The sequence below is a fragment of the Pholis gunnellus genome (assembly GCF_910591455.1).
Source record: "Pholis gunnellus genome assembly, chromosome: 16".
NCBI lineage: Eukaryota > Metazoa > Chordata > Actinopteri > Perciformes > Pholidae > Pholis > Pholis gunnellus.
The window spans coordinates 9,311,935-9,331,386 of NC_136543.1; the positions used below are offsets into that span (position 1 = coordinate 9,311,935).

The 19,452-nt window shown below is 40.7% G+C and overlaps 1 protein-coding gene across 1 annotated transcript in view; it reads left to right on the top strand.

Moving 5' to 3' along the window:
- The window catches only part of csmd3b (CUB and Sushi multiple domains 3b), a gene marked incomplete at both ends in the record, with an annotated part of 311,985 nt that overhangs the window by 267,180 nt on the left and 25,353 nt on the right, over window positions 1-19,452 (top strand). The window contains 14 exons of the mRNA XM_079176023.1: window positions 525-594; window positions 1,158-1,274; window positions 1,550-1,759; window positions 2,697-2,885; window positions 3,678-3,855; window positions 7,189-7,334; window positions 11,101-11,181; window positions 12,109-12,222; window positions 12,358-12,546; window positions 12,842-13,000; window positions 16,014-16,202; window positions 17,281-17,466; window positions 18,234-18,428; window positions 19,214-19,387. Of these exons, the coding sequence (XP_079032149.1) occupies window positions 525-594; window positions 1,158-1,274; window positions 1,550-1,759; window positions 2,697-2,885; window positions 3,678-3,855; window positions 7,189-7,334; window positions 11,101-11,181; window positions 12,109-12,222; window positions 12,358-12,546; window positions 12,842-13,000; window positions 16,014-16,202; window positions 17,281-17,466; window positions 18,234-18,428; window positions 19,214-19,387 (2,197 nt within the window). The remainder of the gene's footprint in view (window positions 1-524; window positions 595-1,157; window positions 1,275-1,549; window positions 1,760-2,696; window positions 2,886-3,677; window positions 3,856-7,188; window positions 7,335-11,100; window positions 11,182-12,108; window positions 12,223-12,357; window positions 12,547-12,841; window positions 13,001-16,013; window positions 16,203-17,280; window positions 17,467-18,233; window positions 18,429-19,213; window positions 19,388-19,452) is intronic.

Here is a 19,452-nt window from a genome sequence, read left to right on the forward strand (position 1 = left end):
TTTGTCTTTCTGCACATAGTCACGCGGAATTGGAGGAGAGCCGTTTCAGAAACAACGGAGAACACACACACGTGCTACATGTTGAAGTTGTTTAATGCAAAACAAAAGCCAGATGTGTGTGTGTGAAATCATCAAAGGCTGCTCAGCTTTTCTGAAGTGCCGCCATTCACTCTTTTTTTATCCCCTGGGTGCCCAAACCAAGAACTATTTAAACTGTGAATCAGAAGGAAACCCCGCTCTCGGGCGGTTTTTCCCAGCTCTTACATAAACATACAACTCTGGTCTGGTTTGCACAACTCTTGAATAATGTATGCGTCTGGTGTGGTCTGCTCAGTTTACTGTATAGGGCTATAATGGAGGTTTGCCTTCCTCACGCTTAATATACAGCTCTGCATTACTATTAATACGGATAATAGGAGAGTCGATAAAAAAACACTTCTAAACCCAATTATTTATTATCTGTGGAAATGTCCCAACTGTTAAATGATAAAGTAATAGATTGTGGTTGCTTTTTGCATTTCTAGGGCAATGCCCATATCACCTGCATGCCTGGACCTGTTAGAAGATGGAACTACCCTGTGCCACTATGTCTTGGTAGGTGTCCTCCCACAAAACATAGACGCACACATGCAGCCTGGATGTTCTGAGATATGTGCTAAAGTTCAGGGCTGCAGAAATGATGCAACGAGTCTCCATTTTCAACCCTGACTCTCTGGAAAATAGGCCGTTTGATCAATGTGCTGTTCTGTGATGAGCTGATTATTTAGTATTCTGTGCAGAATATGATTAAGCTTTTAAACTGATGCAAAGCTAAGTCAGAGTCTGTCATAAGCATGCAGAGTGTGTGTGCCAAAGCATCAGCATGCTGCGAGGCAAACTGGAGGAAACAAGCTCTGGACACACATCTATTTGCACAATGGTAATTTATTCAAGAAGGGTATTTATTAAAGACTCAGAATATCAATGTGTTATTCAAAATGATGCAAACTGTCAGGTTGAAGATGCTCACGTGTCCTGTCAACAGCAGCATCTTAAAAAAAAAAAGGAGTAGTACTCTGTGTCTGCTCTACTCCGTGATGTGTTGCTTTCAACACTGAACCACTGTTTCCCTTTTTTTTCTCCCTTTCGGCATCATGTGTGTTCGTGTGCGTCTCCAGCCCAGTGTGGGGGGTCTATGACAGATGTAAGTGGAGTGATTCTAAGTCCTGGTTTCCCCGGTAACTACCCCAGCGGATTGGACTGCACATGGACAGTCAATTTACCTGTCGGCTTCGGTAAGATACACTGTCAACTTTGAACTTGACTTAGAAATGGTGTGTGTGTGTGTGTGTGTTCTTCTCTCTCCGTTTGTCTCTGTCTGTTCATGCGTCTGTGTTTTTTATTGATTGATTTATTCAATTCCTCACTCACTCATGCACTTAATCAGTGTTGGTGGCCTTTGTCCACAGCTTCGATGAGTGTCTGCAGGTGAATCAGCGACAGAACGCTTTTATTGTCGGCCTCTCTGTCAAGTTCTGATAATCGCTTTAAATGTCAAAACTTTTCTCAGGTATCCATCTCCAGTTTCTGAACTTCTCCACTGAAGCGATCCACGATTACTTAGAGATCCGCAGTGGAACGCTGGAGATGGGCTCGGTCATTGACCGGTTCAGCGGTCCGGTCATCCCCAAGCCTCTGTTCAGCACCACCCACCAGACCAGCTTCTTCTTCCACAGCGACTATTCCCAAAACAAGCCAGGGTTCCACAGCACATACCAAGGTAAGCGTTGCATCTCTCCAAGCTCCTCGCCGACATCTTGTGTACGCTGATCGTTTGCTGAGGAAAGAAAACAAAAGCAGACGTCTGACTCTGCTTTTATTTTGCTGAACACAGCGACCGAAGCGTGGAAACTTGGTGTTTAGACTTTATTACTTTATTTCTGAGGAGCGACTAATAACAAAATGATGTACTTTTTCCAGAAGACAACTATAAAAAATGTTTCTTGACTCCTGAAGCACTTACTAAAAAATGACATCTCCAGGCCCTTTTTTTGGATTCATTTCAGTGATGAGTTCAGTTTTGTATGTATTTTATCTGACACTAAAGAGGTTTTGAGCAGACTTATATTTATTATGACAAATCTTGTAGATAGCCCAAATGTGTTACGGTTGATTCCATTAATGTGCTAATTACACTGGCTGCTGAATAATACATTTTATCTTATGACAGGGGCACTGCCAACGTGTTTTAAGACAGGAAAACGAATGTGAACACAAGCAGTTTATTTATTATTTCCACAGCTATTATTTCCACTAATGTTCGTCTTTCTCAGTCCCATGTCTGTCTTCAGTCACTCTTGTTACTTTGGCTGTGAAAAGTCACCGTGACTAAAACTGTCAGATTTAATACAAGAGTATTTGGCGACATCAAAAGAACAAGTAAGAGCTTCTTTGGTGCTTGATACCCTTTTCAAAAAGGTTTGCGCCAATAATTTGTATCTAGAAGTCTGCAGATCTCCAGCATTTTATATGTGATTTTGGCTGCAGATTGCATTAGGTCGTCTTATTCCAGAGGAGTTATGAGTTAGTCTTCTATAGTACAGGCTGACTTTTGTTTATTCAGTGGTAAAATGGATGTATGTATTGTCTCTCTCTCTATGGATGAGTTGATTTTTGGTTTTTCTAAATTTGACTAACGTGGGTTATTGTCTCTCAAGCCTACCAGCTCCAGAGTTGCCCGGACCCCCGGCCTTTTCGAAACGGCATTGTGATTGGCACAGATTTCAGCGTCGGGATGACGGTGTCGTTTGAATGTCTGCCCGGATATTCTCTGATCGGAGAGGCTTCACTCACATGTTTACATGGAATCAGCAGGAACTGGAATCACCCACTACCGCGATGTGAAGGTAATACTGAAGAAGGTACCTCCTACGATGTCAGAAAGCCTGTGTTCCATATTTACAGCATTTACAGCTGAATATGAAATTCCCCTTCTTGTATTAGTTGTGAACACTGATGATGTAAAAATAAGCACATTATTTTCCTTGATATTTCTACTCCAGTGTAACCAGTTGATGTTCATGAATTCATGAGAGCTAATTGGGAAAAAACCAACATATAATGCAATTACAAGCATATGCAACTTGTAAGTCAGCGCAAAAATTAAACATGTTCCTTTGTAAATTGAATTAATGAGAGAACCTTAATTACAAGGGATTATAGAATAAATCAGGAGGACATAAGAGAGGTGTCTGGCACATTGCTGTTATACATTTCCAGCCATAAAGTCATATCATTAAACAATATTATTCTAACTTTATGACAAGAAACTGCACAATGATCCAATTTTTATTCTTTTTTTCGTTATTTTACGGCCAGACTTTAGAGCACTAACAATCATTCAAGGACCCTTAATTTAGAAAACTGTAAATATTCCGTCTCATAGCTCTTAGTCGGTGTAACATTACACCCCCGATGAGCAACGTCTACACTCTCGAGGATTACCTGTGCTGCAGAACTGAAATAAAACTGTAATGACAATGTATTAAAGGTATTAAGGTGTTATCCACTGGTCATTACATGACTGATAGAGACGTGTCCTCTCTCAGTCATCCAGATAATTAATAAAGCTTCACAATTGTAATACTAATTTGCTGGTAATTTATTAAGTGTATTTCTGTTAATATTCTGTCTCACAGCTCTCTGTGGTGGCAACATCACATCATTAAATGGAACCATTTACTCTCCTGGTCACCCAGAGGAATACCCCAACTTCCAGGACTGTGTGTGGAGTGTTAGAGTTCCTCCTGGACACGGCATTTACATCAATTTTACTGTACTGAGCACTGAGCCCATATATGACTACATTACCGTCTGGTAAGTTTTTATTAGTTATCCAATTTACTTGTTTTGCCACATCTTTTACTGCACGTCTTAATTGAAAATGTTCATTCTCACTATGTGCTGCCGCTTATCCGTCGTTTGCACCTTTTCCTGCCTCATCAAAATGTATTTCACTCTAAATTGTTGAGTAGGCTTTTAATTTGTACCACATATGTGGAGAACTTCTGCTACACACCACCTCTCTCACACAGGACGTCATGCTCTCTAACATCTCTTCAGAGCTGGCCTCTAATTGGCTAAATTCATGCAAGGGTTACTATGACTACAGACATCGCTCCTTGAATATAAAGCTCCTCTGACATGATTTCCTCCTTGTCATGTTTTATCCGTCTCTCTTTACCCATAAGTCTCTCTTACCCCTTCCCTCAGCTCTTTGCGATATCTCTAAGTCTCAGTCGGCCCTATAAGTAATATACAACACATCTTTCTCTTCCCACCAGCCCAGCCTTGACTTCTCTCTTCATTATTCTTCTTAGGGAGAGCGGCCATTGGCAACAGCAGACATGTTGTCAAAGCAAAATGTTTAAACCGTGCTTAGATACCCTGTTACATAGTTATCTGCAGGTGCGCGGTGGAAGCAGAACCATAAATAGGCCGTACAATCTATTTCTATGGCTGCCGTGTTGCTGCCCTTCTCTATAGCTCCAGCTCGTTTCCTATAAATAGACGGCATGGTGCAGCATCAACAGTTTAGAAACGTCACCTGGCATACAGACATGGAGAGGCGCGACGAGGCAGGAAAAACAACACAACAACCGCAGTGTGAGACACGGTTTGCTGCTGATACATTTCCATGTATTTTTAGACCAACACAGAAGGACCAAATGTCTGTCTTGTACTTTTGTTAGTCTGTCATGATGTAAGCTCTGTCAACCTTCCAGATTTCCAGGTTTGGCTGTTCCCACAGCCTTCAGGAAGCTTCTTTAAACTTATTACAACAAAAAAAACCTCTGTTATCTATTTAGAAAGTACAGCACAATGCACCTATTCCCGACACGTACCTGGATGACCCACAAGTGTCCAACACCGACTATATCAAAGAACCACTTTAATAATCTTCTTCCTCCAGAGAAAGACCGATACACCAAGAAAGTGAACACTGGAAGCTAAAAACAGTCCTTATTCTCGACCTGAATATATTATCTCATCAGGGTCACTTGCAATGTCTTCAGTTAAGTTTAGCTTCCCTACGGGAAAGCTTTACTTTAGGAGGTTTTAATTTAGATAAAAATAAAACCAAATGTAATGTTTGGCCCCAACCTCTGTCAAGTTAACAACATGCTGCAGAAGCATTATCATCTCATTGTGTCATCATTAAGTTGAAGCAATCTCAGGCTCAGTGGTAGAGCGTCTCAGTGTTGGAGGGGGTTGTCCTTCAATCAGAGGATCGGCGGTTCGATCTCCGGCTCCGTTGGGCCATGTCGATGTGTCCGTGGGCAAAACGCTTCACCCCCAAATTAGGCATTTTAGGCATATGATAGTCCTGATTGGCAGGTGGCACCTTGCATGGTAGCCCCAGCCATTAGTGTATGAATGGGTGTAAATGGGATAATGACAAGTAGTGTAAAAGCGCTTTGAGTGGTCGGAAGACTGGAAAGCTAAATATGTACAAGTCCATTTACCATATAATGAGAATATAAAAGAATCCTCCTCAACCCAGAGAATGTTCGACATTTTTGCTTCATTTCAACAATTAATCAGTTATCCGCTGTTCGATTCTGTATAACACAATCACATCAGCCATCATATCCAAACACACAGGTCATTGGAGAACTGCCTCTCTTTAGCTGCACAGCTTTTTAGTCGCTTCAAATACGCTGAAGTCCCACGGCGTGTTTTCCACAGCCCGAGGCTTGTTTCGTCCCTTCGCTGTGTGAATGTAGCTCACAACTGCCTGCCTGTCCCGCACCACAACACTGTTGAGCCAGGTGCCGTCCGCCCACTGATGACTCCGTGAATTGGTCGCACAGCGTGTTCCTGACCCTGCTGTCGGCTGGAAATAGTGGGCAAAGAAAAGCCAGCAACCACACGCCAGCGCCGAGCAAAGAAAACTCACAATCTCAGTCACACAGCCACAAAGTTGGCTCCCTGTAGAGAGCACAGTGTCAGTGGTAAAGGTGTGATTTTCACAGCGGTCTTCTCGGTCCACAGCCGGCCAACCTGACAGTCCGTTAGTCTGCTAATTGGCCTCATGCAGGGAGGCTTACGGCAGGATTCCGTTGTAAGGATTATCATGTATGTCACAGATGTGACGTTGTGCTACCTCACACACTAAAGCCTTCTCTGTGCTCTATATGTTGCCACGATGTGCACATGTGTTAGTGTGTGTCCACATCAGCAATAATCATCAGTGGAAAGTAATGAATGAGACCTCTCTGACTCTGAACCACTCAGTGTGAGTCGGCGCCGGGGATGATTCCTTACGTAACCTGACAGGTATAATTGGCCTCATCCAAAAACACTTAACGACAGGAAATAATCAGTCCATTTAACTTCATGATGATACTTTTTAATCACTGATAATGAGCCGGCTATTGGTTAGTTCCAGTCTGACAGCTGGTGGGTCGGCCATTAAAGGTGAAATATGCTCAGGACGTTGCACAGAGAGGCCGACCTGCCAGTTGACAGATATCTTCCTGTCTGCCTTCTGTGGTAATTGTGTAACTTTTCACGAATGCCAGGCCGATATTAGTGGGTAAACCAAAGCCAAGTCTACAAGAGGACTCCCATTTGTTATTCTTATGAACTGACGACAGTTCAATCAATATTTATGAACTTGGGCATCCCAAAGCAAGAATAAGGGAGCCAGGGCTTTGAAATGTGTTGTCATCGAGAGACGAAAAGGAGCCGCTCTTTAGTAAGTGAAGTGGAGTCTGAGTTTGTTTTGGTTTTATGTCTAAATGATCTTTGTGACATTGTTGTTTGGATTGATTGGAGAGGGAAGATGAGCCCGTAGCCATGCACAATCACTCTGGGCGCCGGCACTTTGTCACACAATGTCCGTTTCCATTCGCAGTCAATGGAGCAGCTCCAGGTTTTGCCTCATGAATGTCGTAAAGTCTCCTCTATCTTTGTTTGTAGCCTCGGAGAAACCATTTCCTGGTCACAAGTAGCCATTTAACTGTCAGAAATGACGCCAATAACCTATTTGAGTTGTGTTTTAGGTTGACTTTTCTCTCCCATTGTTCTATAAAGAAAGATCACGTCCATTCGCCTACGGGTCTTCAGTCTCTGAGCACCCCCTTTGTAACACAAGATTTCTGTATGTGTGTGTGTGTGTGTGTCTCTCTATTTGTTTCTTTGCAGGGATGGTCCAGACCAATCATCTCCTCAGATTGGACAGTTTAGTGGGAACACAGCTTTGGAGTCGGTCTACTCGACTTCCAACATCATCCTCATCAAATTCCACTCTGACTTCTCTGGAGCCGGCTTCTTTGTGTTAAGCTACCACGGTGAGACACCGACGACACAATCACTTCTGTTCACAGAGCTAGCGATGGAAACATTTGATTGAGTTAGTCCAGTTAAAATACTATATTTTCCTTAACTTTCTCTGCAGTCGGTTTTGTTGTCGCGAGGTAGCGGCAAACCTATAATGCTATAATTAGTTGCAGCTGCAGTGATAGCATCGATCTGTTTGGTGTTGTGTTAGACTCTGTTCAACTTCATCATCATTACGTTCCACTAAGACCTGCTTCCTCTGACTCATGAAGTTTGGTCTTTCACTGGAACTTTTCACTCTGTGACTGACGCTGGCGTCTTGGTCCCATTGCCCACATTAATAATATATTAGTCGCAGTGGTGCTATTGATAGTTTTCATTATCTTGGCTACATTTAACAGCTTCTGTCGATATGATTTCATCTTTGAGTGTACTTAGATGTTATTTCAATGCCACTACTCCGGCTACATGTATATCCAATTACTGTAAATGATAGCAATTAATCCTTTAGATTAGTGATCAATGCAAGAGAGAAGAAACTATTTACCATTGCTGTATGCAATGTATAAATGTTTCTATTGTTGTAAGGAAAAGTAGCTTTGCACAAAGAAAACAACAGTTGCAAAAGTCTTGAGTGACCAAAAGCTGAGACAATGAACAGCTGAATGTTTGCCCATCAATCACTTAAACAGTAGATACACTATACTGTTAGTGAGCGGACGGTTCAATCTTTTTTCGTTTACTTCTTTGGATCCAGCACCTCCTTTTTTTTGGTATTATGCAGTAGCTTTTCTGTTGTCAGAAAGAGAGTAGCGGAAAGTTGGTTTGTAACAAAGAAAGAAAGAAAGAAAGAAAAAAGTTTCACTGGACTTTCACTGAAAAGTTCATTATTTTTCAATTTAACCTTTGAGTGAACATGAACCTTTTCTTGTCACCATTGTTTATCTCCAGTTCCAATTTTCTTTGTTTAAGAGAATTGCTATTGAATTCAAATAAAATACTCAAATGACTGTAACCACAAGAGGAAAACATGACACAATCTAGAGAAAAAATGAACTTTTAGATATTATGACTACTCTCATTTTGTTTTAATTGGTAGTGTCTTCATGCATATAAGTCATCAATCAAAAGGAAAAGGAAACCTGTCATTTTTTACGTCAAAAACAATAAGAAAATATCAAGAAAATGAGAAGATCTTGTGGCCGTCGTACACACTCACACACAAACAGTCTTCCCTCCACAGCGTTGTGGAGATTGTATTTTTCTCTGGTCCTGAGCTGCTCTCTCTCCATGTCAAAACTGTCTATGCCATTCAGTTTTTCATTTAATTTCAATCTTTTTGCCGTGGTCCTTCGGTGCACTTTGATTTCCCTTTGTTTCTAAACTGCAGTTTAAGATGAAAACCCCCCCAGCACCCCAATCCCAATTGTCTCTTTTCTTGTTTCGCCTGTCTACCTGCAAACATCAATCTTTAGTCACTTTAGCCTTTGTCCATTTGGTCCGTATCCATTCACTGTCATATGAAAACACTTTTATTTTTTGCTTTGACTCATCATCCTTTTTTGTGCTGACCGCATAAACTCAATTATTTCAAATAATGGCTAAAATGTGCACACTGTCCAACTGATGTTTTTTTGTCGATAAAAAAAAGCTTGAAACTGTGTCCCTTACTTTTATTTTCCTTTTATTTATTTTTTTAAAACAAAAGGTGGTACAGTAACTTGCATTCATGTAAGAAGCTCATCGTGATTCGGAGCAGGGTTGTTTGTTATCTCTGCTGTTTATAATTATGAGTTTGTCTAAGGTGTAGATATACTGCAGTGTCCCTTGATTACAATATGTGTACTGTCTAGTGTTTATAATAATGTGGAAATCTCATTAATTTAATCCGATAACGTGATAAACTAAAAGATAACGGGGGGGAAATAGTTTAAAATGAACCTCATGTCTTATTAAAAGCCATCATAATGCAATATCATCAAACAAAAAAAACAAGGTTTTCACCACTCAGCCAAGAAATGCTGCTTTTATTCCTCATCGTCCTCAGAAAGTTCCTGAAAATTAGCATTTTTTGAAAAAGGGTTGATTTGACAGAATGGCTTCTAATGAGTCTTGCGCTGTCTCCCCCTTATAGCCGTATACATCTCCCGCCCTCTCCCTCATAAAGCTTATATTCGCTTCATCTCAAAAGTTTCTGTTCGGTGCTCTTTAGTGAAAACATGTCACGTTGTTGTTGTTTTTTTTTAGCAGGCTTTCCTCTTTTTTTTTTTCAGGCAGATATCACGTTTGTTAAGGAATTTCGGTTGGCAGGTTTTAACTGTCAGCTGTCACACTCACACAGGAACAGTACCATCTGATGGATTAACGTTTATTTTCAATTCCTGCTTTAATGGAAGATGCACAGCAGAGAGTGACAGGGGATGATGGATAAGAGGGCGAGGGGATGACATGTATGACAGCGGTTGCGAGCATTGTTTTGCCACTTCTGTTTTCTTAGAAGATACAACAAGAAAACAAGAAAGACAGGAGAGAGTGAGAGGTAACCACAATATGAGCGAGAGGGCCTCCCTATTTGATAGTGTCGAGATGACTTAAGTTCTTTGTTAAGAAACACAGGAAGAATAAGCACCAAACCTGCCAGAGTTTCTTCAGCAGGAGGTTGTCAAAGTAAGGGACAAAGTGAGGGACAAAGTTTCAACGTGTCTTCTTCAGCGTCCTTCAGTGACGCAACTGAATGTCACAGTTTGCATCTGAGACAGCTGCCGAAAGTGCAGTTCTGGTTTGAAATGCCAAAAGCGGGCTTCAATCCGCTGTTTGGAGATGTTTATCCAGGTCATTGTCCGTCTTCTTTATTTATTTATCTCTTGGGTCAAGGTTGTGAATGCCAGTGCCTCCATGCAGAGATGAGGACCATGCGGTGGTGGATGATGTTGTCATGGACGGGAGACTGAGAAAGTCAATGTGACATGAATGGGGAAGTGGCTATAAAAAAAAATGGTCTTGAAGCTTAGCGAGATCAATGACTGCTCACAGTGATCCTCTCCTCTTACGCACAGAAGCACGGACATTGCTGCACACACACACACACATGCACACGCTCAGACATGCACACACACAGAGACCACAAGGCTTTGATATGCATGAGAGCAGCAGATACTATTGGCAGGTCTCATTTTCATAGTCAATTTCATCCTGACTTATAGCCCTCAGCCCTTTCTCCCTCTCTCTCTTTAGTCCTCCCCTCTCTCTGTCTGTGTCTGTCTTTATCTCCCCCCCCTTCTCTCTCCCTCTCCGTCTCTCTCTCTCTCTCTCTCTCTCTCTCTCCCTCTCTGTTAGTGAGTGATCTATGGTCATGCAGTAATATTGATTACAGCCCTCAGCTCAGTGGTGTGAAGGCAGTTCCTTTTTATGATTCAAGGCAGTGCTGTATCTGTGGAGCCGGTCTGTTTTTGATTCTGTGCTTTTGCCGGCCTGATCATCTGTACTTAAAAAGTGAAGGTAAACTGAAACAGGCAAGATTAAATAAAACAGACAGACCACAGGTTGGTTTTCTTAAAAGATTTGTCATTGTCGGGGCAGCCGTTACACGCACAGACAACTGGAATCTTGCGCATTAGTGCAGGTAAAATCCACAGTAAAAAAGTGACTTCTTGCCAGTTTCTAAACAGTGGAAAGTCTTTCTTGAGCTTAGGTTTACGGACCACATTTCGTCTCACACGTTCTTATGTAATGTCCCTCTCTTTGTCCTCTCTCCCCTCCTCTGCTGTGTCTGTTCAGCCTACCAATTAAGGGTTTGCCAGCCTCCTCCAGAAGTGACCAATGCTGACATGCTGATGGAGGACGGCGAATTGGAGATCGGTGAGTTGTCTGTCTGCCCGCGATGCCTCAAGACATGTCAATGTGATGGAGGAAGCAAATCTGAGACATGTAACTTTTACAGTTCCCAACATGAGAACAAATATCACCTTGTCCATAATGGATGTCATATCTTATTTAAGCATCTGACGCTCATTTAAAGAGATAGTTCACCCCAAAATCAAAAATACATATTTTTCCTCTTACCTGTAGTGGTATTTATCAGTCTAGATTGTTTTAGTGGGAGTTGCCTAGTTTTGAAGATATTGGCTGTAGAGATGTCTGTCTTCTCTCCAATATAATGGGACTATATTGCATGATAAACTTCATAGAAACTATTTTATTTCTACCATAGGTCCGACATGAAACTGCTCACAACAAGGTCTGTGGATTATCTAGAGTAACCAAGTCATGATTTCTGGAATGAGACATTGTTTTTTTTAAATATATATATTTTTTTGCGCTTTGAGCACCACAAGCCGAGTGCCATATGTCCCATTATATTCAAGTGAAAGGCAGACTGCAGCCAATATCTCCAAAATTAGGAAACTTACACCAAAACAATCTAGATTGATTCATAGCACTACAGGTGAGAAGAACAACATGTATACTTAATGTAAATTCACTTCAAAATTCAGTCTCGTAATGATACACTTTGCATAGCGGTGGACGAAGTATTCAAATCCTTTATCCGCACAAAAGTAGCAACACCCCACAACATAAATACTACTTTGCAAGTAATAAGTCCTGCATTGGAAATGTTACTCCAGTATGATTGCATATGAATCGTTATCAAAATGTAATTAATTCATCACAACTAAAAGCAGTAAATTGGCCACTGAGAGAGATCAACACCTATGTTTCCTTCTCGCTGCTTCCGTTTTGCTTTCCAAACACTCTCACAATTCATCCCCTTTATTATGCGTTCAGGTGACATCATCAGGTACAGATGTCAACCCGGGTTCTCATTGGTTGGCAGCGAGATTCTAACATGTCGCCTCGGAGAAAGACTACAGATGGATGCATCACCTCCAACATGCCAAGGTGTGTAAACACAGCAGCGCATTAAGTGTTTTTGGTTCATTTTTCAAATAGTCTATGTTAAAAAACGTTGAAGAAAGAAAATGCTGCATACTCATTCAACGTGACCTTCTTTCTCTCTTTGTTTTCTGCCCACAGTCCAATGCCCTGCGCATGATGTGCGATATGACTCGTCAGGTGTCATCCTGAGTCCCGGTTGGCCCGAAAGCTACCCCAACCTCCAAATGTGTTCATGGAGCATCACCGTAGAAAAGGGATACAATGTCACCATAACCTTTGAAAGTTTCCACACTGAGAGAGAGTTTGACTTGCTGGAGATTTTTGATGGTAAAACATTTGAATAAGCTCTCAAAAGCACACACACTGACAGTATAGTTGGAATTCAGCTAAGAAGGGTAGTGTTTCTTAGAACCTCATGTGAGCAGAAAACACACACGAACACGCTGTTATTCTCAAAGGCATTAAGGTGTAAATATGATCACCGTGGGAAACTGGACAAACAGTTATAGCCACAAATCTACAAACTACCAAAATAGATCAAATCACAGTTTATTTGAACTGTCTCATTCTTTCTCTCTCTCTCCTCCTCTTTTTCCTCTCACTCTGTCTCGATCTCTCTCAGGTCCAACAGCCAACAGTCCCACTCTGGCGACTCTGAGCGGAGACCTGCCAGCACCCTTTAACCTCACGACCTCTGGTCACCAGTTCCTGGTCCGCTGGTCTTCAGACCATGGCACAAACAAGAGAGGCTTCAAAATGCACTATGTTGGTGAGTACCAAAGTATGTATCCCAACTTTATTTTACTACTACTTTATATCATCGTAATGCATGGATACAAGAGACAGACAGAAAGACAGAAAGACTTGTTCAACCTCTGGAGAAAGTCGTGTCGATTGAGAAAGGTTCACAATTTGGGATTTTTTTTTAAGAGAAAAGAGTGGTTTTCAAGAACAGGGAATATAAAAGAAAGTTGATGAATAAAAAGTTTCATCAGCTTACTTTTCTACCTCACTTCTGTCTGTCTCCTAAAGCGGTTTACTAAAGTGCATTATGGTTAACTGTTATTCATTCGAGGAAAAGCTTCATGAGCGCAGAATGCTGTTTCAAAGCAATCTTTGCATTTTCACCTGGAACTGCTAAGTACAACTGTGGGCATTAAACACCTTCACTTGGGTAATGAGGCTTGAGTGCTTTATTCAAGGGCATTTTCTGACATTTAAGGGGCGGATACTGTATTACTTTTTTTAGTTTGCTATTTCACTTCATACCGTCTCGTCAGAAGGCTGCTTCTTTAACCTTTAAATCACCACTGGTCTGGATGATGAATTATACGCTGAATAATAACAGAAAAGCCTCCCAGGACTCTCGCACCCAGTAACCTTCTTTGGTAGCTGTGATTAATGTGAGCATCTGCAAGGATTGTTAAGCATATGTTGTAAGCCTACTAATATCTTGATTCAACTTTATTTATTGTTTGTTTTTTTTTACTTGCACAAAGAGTAAACAATGTAATTATCACGTTATAATAAATGATTTTTCGTTATTACTTCACACCATCTTCCTTTTGTTTTGAGAAGAAAACGTACTCACTCGTCATTATAACAAGAGAAACGGGTATTTCGTTATATAAAACCCCTGTGTGACTGAAGCAGCAGTTTAATGCCATCAATCTTAAAACTACTATAAGGGGAAAGAGCCTGAACTGGATCTAATGAGATATCGTCAGCTGGCTGCTTTGCCAACAGTACATGCCGGTTCGATGATACCAGCCGAGAGCTTTAATTAGAAATCACTGACAACCCGTTGCCGGCGCTGATTCTGTGTTTCCGCCGAAAGTAGAACAGACTAAAAGGAACAAAACTCCTTCACTAACTCTTATTAAAGTTGGCGACAGAAATTCTGGACAAAGATTGTTGATATTTGAACAGAAACACCCAAACAAGCACCCTCCTTCAGATTAGCCAATCCTCTTTAACTGCCTCTCTCTGTATACATCCATGGCCTCTCCCCTGTCCTGTGCGAGAGCCCTCGGTTGCTGATTGGCTGGAATCGTGTTGCGTGGCTCGGTCAGAGACGAGTTGTTTGTTTCCCATTCATAGAGCCCAGGGCTGTGTGTGAACACTGGATTATTTTATGAGGCGCGCACACAAAATAAACAGCGAGCGGACCGTGAGTAGGTGTATTGGATTAGAAAAACTCATCACTAATAAATTAGGCCAGTTAAGAACTTATGGTTGGGCTCTTGTCCAATTTGAAGAGATGCAAACCAGGCAACTTGCCCAAGTCAACATCTAACTGGACCCTGGCCTGGGTTATCTTTATATGCCATGACTGAGGAACATAATGAAACTGCTAGTAGCAGCGTATCATATGATCTACTGACATCATTGTATAACGACTTTGATCTACTGCCATAGATACAGAGACAGACAGAGGGAGACAAATCTATTAACAAATAGACTTTGCTTAACTTGTTGTCATGGGGGGTTTGTGGTTGTAGCAGGATTCCCTCTTGTTTTGCCCACAGCTGCCAATATTGTCTGAAGTAAAGCACTAATGTTTCTTGGTGTAAAGATATTTCATTAAATTGCATTATGCCTTTGACTTGTAGGCAGTGTTCTGGTATGTCTGACACCTACTGTAACTCTACTCATTGATTGTTTGATGAAAACGCTCTTTTGGGACAGAATTATTATTTAGCATTTAAACAGCATGTTTTTTGGGGGTTTTTAAGACGTTCTGGAAAGGTTTAATTACCAGATCATTAATAATTCTGCTCACATAACTTAGTTTGTTTTAAGTGTTTTGAGATATTGTACTTGGAGTGATGACATCCTACTCCATATCATGCCTCTAATAGCGCTGTTTAAAATGCATAATCAAAGCCATAATTGTGATCAGTAACATTTGTAAATCACTCACAAACGAGATGCATTTGCCATTTGTTCATTTTGGCTGTGCCTCCTATTGTTTCATAAATACAGTCGAGACTCTCTACTGTATTGAGAGTTTTAGGAAATTATCACAAACTGAAATGTCAATGAGACTTAAACCTGACAAGTACAACTTTGATTGAAGGGCTGGTAATGGTTATAATATTGTACACCGCCTGCATGCACGCACGCGTACTTTCTGTTTATCACAGCATTGATCTGAAGGCAACAACATTTGGTCTTCTAGATTAAGTAACGACACAATAATACAATAATATGGTGACAACATCGTACTGTTAGCTATGGCATGTTTATGGAATAGTACTGCATAGCAATATTAAAAAGTAGGAGTGACACATCTTTATAATGCATTATAATTTGTTTATTATGCATTATAATGTTATTGTGGGTTAGTGATGATTGTTTGCTTTAAGTAAAATAGAAAACAACAAACAAAATGATATTTTTTACTTTACTTAAACAAACAATGGCCACTTAGATACATTTTTAACCACTTTATAATTTTTATAAAATATTATAATGTATTACAACCTTGGGAGTTTTAATACATGATGATCCTTACATAACATTTTAAGCTTGACCTTTTAAGTCTTTATATAATGCTTAATAATCTGTTTATTTTGTTTAAACATTATGAATATGTAGGAGTGCCTATAACTATAATTATACAGTGCTATAAGAGATCATGTCTATGTTTATGATAAATTATAGATGTGGGCGTCATAGAGAGTTACCAAAGTACCTTTTTGGCTTCCTGTTCCTGTTTTAGTGGCAGTGAACCACCGCATGTGAAGTCATTTCAAAACGTTGTTTCTTCAATTGTGCTTCCCCCTCTCCAGCTCTGTACTGCTCGACCCCAGACTCTCCGCTCCATGGCTCCATCTCCTCTCAGAGCGGCGGCCACGTTAACAGCGTGGTGCGCTGGGCTTGCGACCGCGGTTACCGTCTCATAGGCAACGCCACAGCAACCTGCCGCCGCTCGGCGCTCGGCTACCACGCGTGGGACTCTCCAGTACCCGCGTGCCAAGGTGCGTTGGTTCGTCCTTGCGTGGAATGTGTGTATATTTGAAGCTAAGACGAAGTATTTTGCGTATGTGATGTTTATTAGTATTAAAAAAAACATTGTCATTTGCAGGCGTGCGATGCAATATGAGTTTGGAAAAAAAAGGTGCGAGTGTACACTTGAGCAAAGATATGGAAAAGTGTAGTTTGTAAAGGAATAATTGGGTATTTATTGCAGCCCATTCATTCTGTAATGTTACCTACCTTGTAAGTGGAATGCTACTAAAATAAATTTGGTCCACTGCATAAATTTGACATTCAAATAAGTTTGCTGCTAACTTGTCTCGTGGCTGTTGTAGCTCATACTGATAGAAATTGCTTAAATAAATATAGGGTATGGTAGAAATGTTGCAAAGTGCATTCCTTTTGCTCCAGAGTAAACATATTGCACATTCAAGAGAGAGAAATGCCTGATGCAATGGTCATATAAAGGGACTTGTGAATGCCACGTATAAGTGACATTCCTTTGGTGAAATAGAAAAGAAAAATTAAAAAAACGTATTATTTCTTGTAACGGTTTACGTAACATTTTCACAAAGTGTATTTTCAGAACATACTGCAAAATGTTCTACAAAGACTAGATGACTATTTTATGTTGCACTGGCTCGCTTGTCTTTTCCCCCCCACACATCAAATGAGTGGAGGAAGTCCCAGTTCGTAGCTGGTATTGATAGAAAGTCAAATGAAGGATGTATAGCAGATTGTCGACACTGTGTAATTACACGGTGCAGTGCTCTACAAACCAGTCTATTTTAAACCAGTATGGACTGTGAAGCGGCAATTTCAGCAAGATGGATGTATTTCCTTGGAATTGGTCGGAACTGAACATCAAGCGTCTGTTGATTGTATATTTTTTTTGTTTTATGGCTTCATTGAAGAAGCTATGTGAGCTTTTTAACAAATGCACAATACACAGCAGAAACCTTTCAAACTAAGTACACGTCAAACCTGCCTACCTGACAGACATAAGTGTACATTAGGGCTTTCTGTGTGTGTCTATTTGCATGTTGTCTTCTTAACCACCGTGTATCTGTCCTCCCATAGCTGTCTCATGCGGGGCACCCAAGGCTCCCATAAATGGCGGCGTTTTAACAGCCGACTACTCCGTCGGAACAAGAGTTTCCTATTTTTGTAACGACGGGTTCAGACTCTCCAGCAAGGAACTGACGTCAGCCATCTGTCAGCCTGATGGCACATGGAGCAACCACAATAAGATACCACGATGTTCTGGTTAGTAGCACGTAGATGTTAGCGAAATATCAACAATATAAATACCAAAACTGATAATATTACAAATTTGGACTCCGAGGAGATTTTTATTGTGTCATTTACAAAGAAAGCACAAGTATTTAGAGCTGGAGTGCAGAACTTTTTACATATAAATGAACATCTGTCACATTCAAGCCCTCACCAAATGAGTTCACACAAGGCGTATCGCTACCATGGAAAGCTCTTTGTATTCCCGCAGTAGCGCATGTATGCCTGCAGGTGAGCTCGCCGCATCTCCCCCGCCCCCTAGAGCGCTCTCTTTAAGTCTTACCCTGCAATATTTTTTTGTAGTTTATTCCTGCACTTTAGCAACTTTTCTTCTTCTTCATAGGATCTTTTTTCGATATAGCTTCCACCCTTACTATACAACTATTGAGTTGCTGCTCCCTCAACTAACAGACGGGGAGAAGTTTTGCTCTCCAGCTTTAATATACATACTACAATAGATCAATTAAATCAATAACAATACGAAAATCATCTGCTGACGGGTAATATATATACTACAACATATAATTACCGCTATGCTTGGCAGACAGTTTTTTAGTCAGGACATTGTTATTTAAATTGAGTAATTTTTGTGCATCTGTGTGATATCTTACAGGGGTTTTGGCTCAACTCTCAGCCGGCTTTTTAATATCCGACACTATGTTGAAATGGTAATTGTGTTATTTAAATGAAAACAAATTGTAAGTAGTTTTGCTTTCTCCTCACACTGTCTGTCTCTGTAGTGGTGGTGTGTTCCAGCATCGGGTCGTTTTCTTTAGAGCACGGCCGCTGGAGGATTGTCAACGGCTCACACTACGAATACCGAACTCGCATTGTGTTCACCTGCGATCCGGGATACTACAGGTTGGGCCCCGCCCACATCCAGTGCTTACCGACTGGCGTGTGGAGCTGGAGAAATGAGAGGCCGCACTGCCAGGGTGAGTAGCAAAGACATATGAGGGTTGAACTGCCACTCAAATGCAATATCAGCAATGAGCCGGCAATTATACTATTATAATCGTCCCAATTAACCAAATCTAATCTTAATGATTTTTTGGTGTATTTAGGCTGATATCTACACACACTTGCCATTTACTGTCGATAATAACGACAATAATTTACTCTTGCATACAAAAAATCCAAGCCGAGAAATAGTCCGGCACAAAAATCCCCTGTTTTATTTTACACTTTGGGTTTTGCACAGATTAAATAAATAACAAAGAAATCTTCTGTCTAACTCTTTGGCAAAAAGCCAATAAGTGAATGCTTTTAAAGGCAAACCAAGTGCCCTCGGTATATTTTTTTGCATTATTTCATGTATAACTTTTGTCAGGCTGAAAGATTTAGAAAAAATATTCACTGTACATGGTGGAAATCATTCCATTACTTCAATTCATGCTCTAACCAGAAAGTGTTGCCTTGACATTCTTGTCATCCGTTTTTTTGTCCTCTGGGGATTCCTTGACATTTTAAATCAGTTATTTTTCTTAAAGAATTCTGTGACATTTGAAAAATTACTGTTATTTTCTTCACCAGAAAAGTTTCCGGTGTAGAAAAAAAAAAAAAAAAAACTATATTGGCACCACATTTGTGTGATTAACAGCTCGCCGGCGAAAGCAGCATTCAGCACTGAAATCAAAGCGCTCGACTAACTCCTCAAATAACTTCTAAATTACTAAATTGGTGCACAAATGTTTTTTTTAATTGCTTGTGTTTTTTTCAGTTATATCTTGCGGTGAGCTGCCATCTCCACCCAGTGGGAAGAAGATTGGTACTCAGACGACATTTGGCGCTACGGCCATCTTTACCTGCGATACTGGCTTCATGCTGGTGGGGTCGGCTGTCAGAGAGTGCCTGTCATCTGGGCTTTGGAGTGGAATGGAAACAAGATGTTTTGGTACATAACTACTAGTGATGTATTCTGTGTATATGTATTGTGTATACTGTAACATATAGTACAGT